Source organism: Oncorhynchus gorbuscha, unplaced genomic scaffold, assembly GCF_021184085.1.
Source record: "Oncorhynchus gorbuscha isolate QuinsamMale2020 ecotype Even-year unplaced genomic scaffold, OgorEven_v1.0 Un_scaffold_3674, whole genome shotgun sequence".
In the NCBI taxonomy this organism is placed as follows: Eukaryota; Metazoa; Chordata; class Actinopteri; order Salmoniformes; family Salmonidae; genus Oncorhynchus; species Oncorhynchus gorbuscha.
Window position 1 is genome coordinate 1 of NW_025747858.1, and position 11,107 is coordinate 11,107.

General features: G+C 48.5%; 1 protein-coding gene across 1 annotated transcript; it reads left to right on the forward strand.

Moving 5' to 3' along the window:
* Positions 1-1,606: 1,606 nt before the first annotated feature.
* Positions 1,607-10,662, forward strand: LOC124028039 (beta-1,4-mannosyl-glycoprotein 4-beta-N-acetylglucosaminyltransferase-like; the record flags this gene model as incomplete). The annotated part of the gene is given in 4 exon segments (XM_046340204.1): positions 1,607-2,316; positions 2,623-2,846; positions 2,849-2,931; positions 8,664-10,662. Coding segments are annotated over 4 exon segments (1,488 nt in total), but the record flags the coding sequence as incomplete, so codon positions are not given.
* Between the last annotated feature and the right edge of the window lie 445 nt (positions 10,663-11,107).

The following is an 11,107-nucleotide window of genomic DNA, read 5'->3' on the forward strand; positions in this document are numbered from 1 at the left end:
CCTCCAGTCAACACACCGTTATCATCAGTAGTTTACCTCCAGTCAACACACCATTATCATCAGTAGTCTACCTCCAGTCAACACACCATTATCATCTGTAGTCTACCTCCAGTCAATACACCATTATCATCAGTAGTCTACCTCCAGTCAACACACCATTATCATCAGTAGTGTACCTCCAGTCAACACACCATTATCATCAGTAGTCTACCTCCAGTCAACACACCATTATCATCAGTAGTCTACCTCCAGTCAACACACCATTATCATCAGTAGTTTTCCCTCTAGTCAACACACCATTATCATCAGTAGTCTACCTCCAGTCAACACACCATTATCATCGGTAGTCTACCACCAGTCAACACACCATTATCATCAGTAGTCTACCTCCAGTCAACACACCATTATCATCAGTAGTCTACCTCCAGTCAACACACCATTATCATCAGTAGTCTACCTCCAGTCAACACACCATTATCATCGGTAGTCTACCGCCAGTCAACACACCATTATCATCGGTAGTTTACCTCCAGTCAACACACCATTATCATCAGTAGTCTCCCTCCAGTCAACACACCATTATCATTAGTAGTCTACCTCCAGTCAACACACCATTATCATCAGTAGTTTACCTCCAGTCAACACACCATTATCATCAGTAGTGTACCTCCAGTCCAAACATGAAGGCTCTTCCTTTTACATGTCAGGAGCACAGTTGAATGGAATCTGAGTCATTGGATGTCAACAAAGTAGCAGTTAACACTAAGCTCTATTCAATCCGTATTGCGTAAGTACAGCTCAGCGTTTAACACTAGAGTGCTCACAAAGCTCATCACCAAGCTAAGGACTCTGTGACTTAACACCTCCCTCTGCAACTGGATCCTAGACTTCCTGACGGGCCGCCCCCAGGGGTGGGTGCTTAGTCCCCTCCTGTACTCCTTGTTCACCCACGACTGCGTGGCCAAGCACGACTCTTTTTTTAACAGCATCTACCCCCAACCATACGACTGCTGAACAATTCATCAAATGGCCACCCGGACTATTTACATTGAACCCCCCTCCCCACCCCTTTGTTTTTACACTGCTGGTACTCAGTGTTTATTATCTATACATATTCAATTTACCCCTACCTACATGTACAAATTAACTCAACTAACCTGTACCCGCGCACATTGACTCAGTACCGGTACCCCCTGTATATAGCCTCGTTATTGTTAATTTATTGAGTAACTTTTTAGTTTATTTAGCAAATAATTTTCTTAAAACTGCGTTGTTGGTTAAGGGCTTGTAAGTAAGTATTTCACAGTAAGGTCTACACCTGTCGTATTCGGTGCTTGTGACAAATTACATTTGATTTGATTAAGTTCTAGCATGATTTCCCTGTTGACGGGACGCCTATCCCTAAGAATTAAAGGCAATGTTCCCGCAATAGAGCAGACTGTATTCATGGTAAATACTGCATATGCCGGCCCAATCGGAAATGACATTTCTATCTGTAACCCTTCAGCAATGCAGAATGTAAAGAGGCCTAATACAGTTTCTCTAGATTGATCTGTGAGGACGAGTAAAGTGCTAAACAGTCCCCTCTTTGTCTTGTCTTCCTCAGGAGCGTGAAGGTGAGGACCTCCACTTCAAGCCCTGGTACCCCAGCCACCCAGCCCACCCTGTCAGACCTTACGCCCCAGAGGAAAGGGCCTCGGCTGGGATCGATGACCAGGTGGTGCCTTCCAAGGCTCCATCCCCGGACCCCTTAGAAACCCTGGGCGACATCCACACCCGCACCCACCAGCTCCAGGACGACCCCACCTCCTACTTCGTCCGCACTAAAGCCGGAGCCCTCTGCTTCCGCCAGGGGACGGAGGTCGCCACCCCCAGGGATGACGCGGCACGGCCCGGGGGGCCTACTGTGACTGGTACTGGGTTAGGATCTCGAGCAGGCTCCCCTGGGCAACGTAAGCCCCTGGTGGTCCTGAACCAATCCCACCAACAACCACTCCATCCGTCGTCCTCCGGCACCTCCATGCCTCCCAAGGCCAAATCAAGAGGACGAGGAGGCAAACGACTGGTAAAATGTGTGTGTCGGCCGGGGTGGCACGGGCCCTACTGTGGGGTACCTACCATGGTCTACCACTCTAACCTGCCCACTAAGGAGAGACTGACGCCCAGAGAGAGACCCAGGAGGGTGATCAATGCCATCAACGTGAACCATGAGTTTGATCTTCTCCACGTGAGGTTCCACGAGTTGGCCCAGGCTGTGGATCTGTTCCTGGTGTGTGAGTCTAACTTCACCGCCTACGGAGAGAGACGACCACTACGGTGAGTGGACATAGATGTATAAGCGTCTGTCTGTCTTGCTGACTTTGTGTCTGTTTGCCTCCGACGGAGAGAGACGACCACTTCGACAAGTGGACAGGATGATGTGATGGCTGGCTGTTTGGCTGTCCATCTGGCTGGCTGTCCATCTGGCTGGCTTTCCATCTGGCTGGCTGGCTGTCTGTCTGTCAATCTGGCTGGCTTGCCTTCTGGGTGTCTGTGTGTCTGTCTTCTCTTCGTCTCTCTCTCCTGAAAGACTCGTTTAAGCGTATCTGTTGACACACTGTCTGTATCTGTCCCTCCCTCCAGGTTCCTGCGTCTCCTCCTGAACGGAACCTACGACTACGTGCGCCACAAAATCCTCTACGTTTTCCTAGACCACTTTCCCGACGGCGGGCGCCAGGACGGCTGGATCGCAGATGACTACCTCCGTACCTACCTGACCCGCGACGGCATGGCCAGGGTGACCGGATCACGCCCCGACGACGTCTTCGTCATCAACGATGCCGACGAGATCCCCGCCCGTGAGGGACTTCTTTCCTCAAGCTGTTCGACGGGTGGACGGAACCGTTCGCCATCCACATGAGGAAGTCGCTCTACGGGTTCTTCTGGAAGCAGGTAGCCTAGAGGATTAGAGATCACAGGGGCGGGCTTGTTAACAGAAGGTTGCTGGTTCGAATCCCAAACCAGGCCTAAAAAAAAATCAATCCCGTGTGAACTTGATGGGTAATCAAGTTTTTTTAATCGTATCTATTCGAACAGGATTTGAGCCGACGACTTGACGGTTGTTAGTGACAGATTCTAGAAAGATAAGATCTCTATTGGATTCCACTCAAACGATATACAGTGCCTGTTAAGTGCTATGGTTGGCTATTAGGATCACTTAACCCACTAAAACTGCTTACTGGTGTGTGTATGTGTGTATATATCGGAGGGGTTGTGTGTACCGTGCATTCGGAAAGTATTCAGACTCCTTTACTTTTTCCACACTACTACCTTATTCTATAATGTTCCTTGTCAATCTACACACAATACCAAATAATGACCAAGCAAAAACTGTTTTTATTTTTTATTTGAGCAAATCTATCAAAGAAAATAAACTGAAATGTGACATTTACACAAGTATTCATACCCTTTAATCAGTACTTTGCTGAAGCACCTTTGGCAGCGATTACAGCCTCGAGTCTTATTGGGTATGATGCTACAAGCTTGGCACACCTGTATTTGGGGTGTTTCTCCCATTCTTCTCTGCAGATCCTCTCAAGCTCTGTCAGGTTGGATGGGGAGCGTTGCTGCACAGCTATTTTCAGGTCTTTCCAGAGATGTTCCATCGGGTTCAAGTCTGGACTCTGGCTGGGCCACTCATGGACATTCAGAGACTCCTGCGTTGTCTTGGCTCTGTGCTTAGGGTCGTTGCCATGTTGGAAGGTGAACCTTCGTCCCAGTCTGAGGTCCTGAACACCCTGGACCAAGGTTTCATCAAGGATCTCTCTGTACTTTTCTCCATTCATCTTTCTCTCTATCCTGACTAATCTCCCAGTCCTTGCCTCTGAAAAACATCCCCACAGCAGGTTTTTTTTGGTGCCAGGTTTCCTCCAGATGTGACGCTTGGCATTCAGGCCAGAAAGTTCAATCTTGGTCTCATCAGACCAGAGAATCTTGTTTCGCATGGTCTGAGAGTCCTTTAAGTGCCTTTTGGCAAACTCCAAGCAAGTTGTCATGTGCCTTTTACTGAGAAGTGGCTTCTGTCTGGCCAATCTACCATAAAGGCCTGATTGGTGGAGTGCTGCAGAACTGGTTGTCCTTCTGGAAGGAGCTCCAGGAACTCTGCAGCTCTGAGTGACCATTGGGTTCTTGGTCACCTCTCAGACCAAGGATCTTCTTCCCCGATTGAACAGTTTGGCTGGGTGGCCAGCTCTAGTAAGAGTCTTTTGGTTCCAAACTTCTTCAATTTAAGAATGATGGAGGCCACTATATTCTTGGGGATCTTCAATACTGCAGAATGTTGGTACACTTCCCCAGATCTGTGTAACAACACAATCCTGTCTCGGAGCTCTACAGACAATTCCTTCGACCTCATGGCTTGGTTTTTGCTCTGACATCCACTGTCGACTGTGGGACCTTATATAGACAGGTGTGTGCCTTTCCAAGTCATGTCCAATCAATTGAATTTACCCCAGGTGAACTCCAATGGGGTGGCAGGGTAGCCTAGTGGTTAGATTGTTGGACTTGTAACCGGAAGGTTGCAAGTTCAAAACCCCTGAGCTGACAAGGTACAAATCTGTCGTTCTGCCCCTGAACAAGGCAGTTAACACACTGTACCTAGGCTGTCATTGAAAATAAGAATTTGTTCTTAACTGACTTGCCTAGTTAAATAAAGGTTAAAAAAATAAAAGATCAATACATTTTTTTTAAATCACGTTGTAGAAACCTCTCAAGGTTGATCAATGGAAACACATGAGCTCAATTTCAAGTCTCATAGCAAAGGGTCTGAATACTTATGTAAATAAGGTATTTCTGTTGGGTTTTTTTTGCAAACATTTCTAAAAACGTGTTTTTGCTTTGTCATTATGCTGTTTTGTGTGTAGATTGATGAGGAAAATGTTTTATAATAAATTTTAGAATAAAGCTGTAATGTAACAAAATGTGGAAAAAGTGAAGGTGTCTGAATACTTTCCACATGTATGTGTGTGCATGTATCGGAGGGGTTGTGTGTCTTAATTTAATTTATTTTTACATTTGACCTTTATTTAACTTGGCAAGTCAGTTAATAACAAATTCTTATTTTCAATGGCGGCCTAGGAACAGTGGGTTAACTGGTCTAGGAACAGTGGGTTAACTGGTCTAGGAACAGTGGGTTAACTGGTCTAGGAACAGTGGGTTAACTGGTCTAGGAACAGTGGGTTAACTGCCTTGTTCAGGGGCAGAATGACAGATTTTTACCTTGTCAGCTCAGGGATTCGATCTTGCAACCTTTCGGTTACTAGTCCAATGCTCTATCCACTAGGCTACCTGCCGCCCCTTAATGTGAGGGGTTGGGTGTATGTATGGGTTAATGTGAGGGGTTGGGTGTGTGTTAATGTGAGGGGTTGGGTGTGTGTTAATGTGAGAGGTTGGGTATATGGGTGTGTGTTAATGTGAGGGGTTGGGTGTGTGTTAATGTGAGGGGTTGGGTGTATGTATGGGTTAATGTGAGGGGTTGGGTGTGTGTTAATGTGAGGGGTTGGGTGTGTGTTAATGTGAGGGGTTGGGTGTGTGTATGTGAGGGGTTGGGTGTGTGTATGTGAGGGGTTGGGTGTGTGTATGTGAGGGGTTGGGTGTGTGTATGTGAGGGGTTGGGTATGTGTATGTGAGAGGTTGGGTGTGTATGTGAGAGGTTGGGTGTGTATGTGAGGGGTTGGGTGTGTGTATGTGAGGGGTTGGGTGTGTGTTTGTGAGAGGTTGGGTGTGTGTATGTGAGAGGTTGGGTGTGTGTATGTGAGAGGTTGGGTGTGTATATGTGGGGGGTTGGGTGTGTGTATGTGAGAGGTTGGTGAGCGTATGTGAGGGGTTGGGTGTGTGTATGTGAGGGGTTGGGTGTGTGTATGTGAGAGGTTGGTGAGCGTATGTGAGGGGTTGGGTGTGTGTATGTGAGGGGTTGGGTGTGTGTATGTGAGGGGTTGGGTGTGTGTATGTGAGAGGTTGGTTGTGTATGTGAGGGGTTGGGTGTGTGTATGTGAGGGGTTGGGTGTGTGTATGTGAGAGGTTGGTGAGCGTATGTGAGGGGTTGGGTGTGTGTATGTGAGGGGTTGGGTGTGTGTATGTGAGGGGTTGGGTGTGTGTATGTGAGAGGTTGGTGAGCGTATGTGAGGGGTTGGGTGTGTGTATGTGAGAGGTTGGTGAGCGTATGTGAGCGGCTGGGTGTGTGTATGTGAGGGGTTGGGTGTGTGTATGTGAGGGGTTGGGTGTGTGTATGTGAGGGGTTGGGTGTGTGTATGTGAGAGGTTGGTGAGCGTATGCGAGGGGTTGGGTGTGTGTATGTGAGGGGTTGGGTGTGTGTATGTGAGGGGTTGGGTGTGTGTATGTGAGAGGTTGGTGAGCGTATGTGAGGGGTTGGGTGTGTGTATGTGAGGGGTTGGGTGTGTGTATGTGAGGGGTTGGGTGTGTGTATGTGAGGGGTTGGGTGTGTGTATGTGAGGGTTGGGTGTGTATGTGAGGGGTTGGGTGTGTGTATGTGAGGGGTTGGGTGTGTGTATGTGAGAGGTTGGTGAGCGTATGTGAGGGGTTGGGTGTGTGTATGTGAGAGGTTGGGTGTGTGTATGTGAGGGGTTGGGTGTGTGTATGTGAGGGGTTGGGTGTGTGTATGTGAGGGGTTGGGTGTGTGTATGTCAGAGGTTGGTGAGCGTATGTGAGGGGTTGGTGAGCGTATGTGAGGGGTTGGGTGTGTGTATGTGAGGGGTTGGGTGTGTGTATGTGAGGGGTTGGGTGTGTGTATGTGAGGGGTTGGGTGTGTGTATGTGAGAGGTTGGTGAGCGTATGTGAGGGGTTGGGTGTGTGTATGTGAGAGGTTGGTGAGCGTATGTGAGGGGTTGGGTGTGTGTATGTGAGAGGTTGGTGAGCGTATGTGAGGGGTTAGGTGTGTGTATGTGAGGGGTTGGGTGTGTGTATGTGAGGGGTTGGTGAGCGTATGTGAGGGGTTAGGTGTGTGTATGTGAGGGGTTGGGTGTGTGTATGTGAGGGGTTGGTGAGCGTATGTGAGGGGTTGGGTGTGTGTATGTGAGGGGTTGGGTGTGTGTATGTGAGGGGTTGGGTGTGTGTATGTGAGGGGTTGGGTGTGTGTATGTGAGGGGTTGGGTGTGTGTATGTGAGGGGTTGGGTGTGTGTATGTGAGGGGTTGGTGTATGTGAGGGGTTGGGTGTGTGTATGTGAGGGGTTGGGTGTGTGTATGTGAGGGGTTGGGTGTGTGTATGTGAGGGGTTGGGTGTGTGTATGTGAGGGGTTGGGTGTGTGTATGTGAGGGGTTGGGTGTGTGTATGTGAGGGGTTGGGTGTGTGTATGTGAGGGGTTGGGTGTGTGTATGTGAGGGGTTGGGTGTGTGTATGTGAGGGGTTGTGTGTATGTGAGGGGTTGGGTGTGTGTATGTGAGGGGTTGGGTGTGTGTATGTGAGGGTTGGGTGTGTGTATGTGAGAGGTTGGGTGTGTGTATGTGGGTTGGGTGTGTGTATGTGAGGGGTTGGGTGTGTGTATGTGAGAGGTTGGGTGTGTGTATGTGAGGGGTTGGGTGTGTGTATGTGAGGGGTTGGGTGTGTGTATGTGAGGGGTTGGGTGTGTGTATGTGAGGGGTTGGGTGTGTGTATGTGAGGGGTTGGGTGTGTGTATGTGAGGGGTTGGGTGTGTGTATGTGAGGGGTTGGGTGTGTGTATGTGAGGGGTTGGGTGTGTGTATGTGGGTTGGGTTGTGTATGTGAGGGGTTGGGTGTGTGTATGTGAGGGGTTGGGTGTGTGTATGTGAGGGGTTGGGTGTGTGTATGTGAGGGGTTGGGTGTGTGTATGTGAGGGGTTGGGTGTGTGTATGTGAGGGGTTGGGTGTGTGTATGTGAGGGGTTGGGTGTGTGTATGTGAGGGGTTGGGTGTGTGTATGTGAGGGGTTGGGTGTGTGTATGTGAGGGGTTGGGTGTGTGTATGTGAGGGGTTGGGTGTGTGTATGTGAGGGGTTGGGTGTGTGTATGTGAGGGGTTGGGTGTGTGTATGTGAGGGGTTGGGTGTGTGTATGTGAGGGGTTAGGTGCATAAAAACACATCCATATATTTATATGTACATATTCTTATTCATTCTTTTACACTTGTGTGTATAAGGTAGTTGTTGTGAAATTGTTTGATTACTTGTTAGATATTACTGCAGGGTCGGAACTAGAAGCACAAGCATTTCACTACACTCGCATTAACATCTGATAACCATGTGTATGTGACCATTAACATCTGCTAACCATGTGTATGAGACCATTAACATCTGATAACCATGTGTATGAGACCATTAACATCTGATAACCATGTGTATGTGACCATTAACATCTGATAACCATGTGTATGAGACCATTAACATCTGATAACCATGTGTATGAGACCATTAACATCTGATAACCATGTGTATGAGACCATTAACATCTGATAACCATGTGTATGAGACCATTAACATCTGATAACCATGTGTATGTGACCATTAACATCTGATAACCATGTGTATGAGACCATTAACATCTGATAACCATGTGTATGAGACCATTAACATCTGCTAACCATGTGTATGAGACCAATAACATGTGATTTGATTTGATATATTCCTTCTCAATAAAGTATCACCTTCTTGTTCTAGCTGGGGTCGTTGGAGGTCGTGTCGGGGTGCACAGTCGGAATGCTCCGAGACGTCTATGATGCCGATGGGATACGTCTCCGGCGCCGGGAATACTACACCATGCCCGGTTTCAGGAAGTACGAGAACGACACGGGTCACATCCTGGTCCAGTGGGCCGTTGGAAGCCCCTTCCACTTTGCTGGGTGGCACTGTTCTTGGTGCTTTAGCCCTGAGGGCATCTATTTTAAGCTGATCTCGGCCCAGAACGGGGACTTCCCGCGTTGGGGCGACTACGAGGACAAACGGGATCTAAATTATATCCGGGACCTGATCCGGACGGGGGGTTGGTTCGATGGATCGGTGCAGGAGTACCCCCCCTCGGACCCCAAAGAGCACATGTACGCCCCAAAGTATATGTTGGAGAATTATGAGAAGTACCTGTACCTTCTGGAGAACCCGTATGTCAAACATGATAAAATGATTGAGGGGTAACGAATTCGGGAGGGGTGGAGAATTGAAGGAAGTGAATGGGTAAGGAAGGAGGGCCCCTGGGACTCACAAGGGGGGGACATGGAAACAAAATTAGCACTCTTCATGGGTGAAGGATGCAGAAGGAAAGAAAGCCTTAGCACTGAGGGGGAAGGATACAGAAAGAAGGAAAGCCTTAGCACTGATGGGGAAGGATACAGACGGAAGGAAAGCCTTAGCACTGAGGGGGAAGGATACAGAAAGAAGGAAAGCCTTAGCACTGATGGGGAAGGATACAGAAGGAAGGAAAACACTGACGTTGGAAGGAGACCTAACACAAGCTCCAACAAGTCCTTATTTTTGGGTAAAAGGGAACATTGGAACAGCTTTGAGGGGAAATGCCCACTGACTACTGACAAAATAGTCCTCCCTAGAAACACTCTCTATATCAACCTCTGAGCCTCACCTACTACTTTCCTAGTTCTGACTGACAGACAGGCCTTTATGCTGGGTTGGTACGGTGGGGGCAGAGGGACAAAACAGGCGAATCGCAGACCTGTGGAAAAAGGAAGCAAAAGATGACATTTTTGTTTCTGTTGATGTTTACTTCATCATATCGTCATAGCGACACAGACACTCCCTCATCCCGTCGCGGAATTCTCACTGTTGGATACCTTCCTGTTGTGTTTTTAGTGACCCCCTGCTAACACACACACACACACACACACACACACACACACACACACACACACACACACACACACACACACACACACACACACACACACACACACACACACACACACACACACACACACACACACACACACACACACACACACACACGTTCTCCTCTCATCATATGTGAGTTAGATATAGTGCAGTCTACAGTGTATTGCTTTCCTATGGTTAATATTCTTGCTTGCAAATGAACTGACAAGAAAAAAGGCTGAATCGTTGTAGAAACTCTCAGTTAACTTTACACACATGGAATGGGACTTCTGCTTCTGTTGCTGCAAACCACTAACACTCTGTGTGTGTGTGTGTGTGTGTGTGTGTGTGTGTGTGTGTGTGTGTGTGTGTGTGTGTGTGTGTGTGTGTGTGTGTGTGTGTGTGTGTGTGTGTGTGTGTGTGTGTGTGTGTGTGTGTGTGTGTGTGTGTGTGTGTGTGTGTGTGTGTGTGTGTGTGTTTTTAGGTGTTAATCTGTGTGCATGCGCGCACGTGTGCACTGGGGTGTGCTATCCTGAAAGGTCAGAACACAATATGTGTGTGTGTGTATAACTGGGTGACAAGACAGACAGACAGACAGCTCTGAATGAATGATGAAGTGATGTCGTCTTCATAGCCTTTTGTACAGCACAGCAGAAGGTGTATTGTTGTTCTATGTGGCCTATAAAGACAAAGATTTAAACAAAAAATACTGGTTGACTCTCTCTTCCTCTCTTTCGGTTTCTCTCCCTTGCCTTCTGTACTGCATCCTTCTCTCTCCATCTCCCTCCCCTCGGTCCCTCTCTCTCTCTCTCTCCCTTGCCTTCTCTACTGCATCCTTCTCTCTCCGTCCCCCTCCCCTCGGTCCCTCTCTCTCTCTCTCTCTCCCTTGCCTTCTCTACTGCATCCTTCTCTCTCCGTCTCCCTCCCCTCGGTCCCTCTCTCTTTCTCTCTCCCTTGCCTTCTCTACTGCATCCTCTCTCCGTCTCCCTCCCCTCGGTCCCTCTCTCTTTCTCTCTCCCTTGCCTTCTCTACTGCATCCTTCTCTCTCCATCTCCCTCCCCTCGGTCCCTCTCTCTTTCTCTCTCCCTTGCCTTCTCTACTGCATCCTTCTCTCTTCGTCTCCCTCCCCTCGGTCCCTCTCTCTTTCTCTCTCCCTTGTCTTCTCTACTGCATCCTTCTCTCTCCATCTCCCTCCCCTCGGTCCCTCTCTCTCTCTCTCTCCCTTGCCTTCTCTACTGCATCCTTCTCTCTCCATCTCCCTCCCCTCGGTCCCTCTCTCTCTCTCT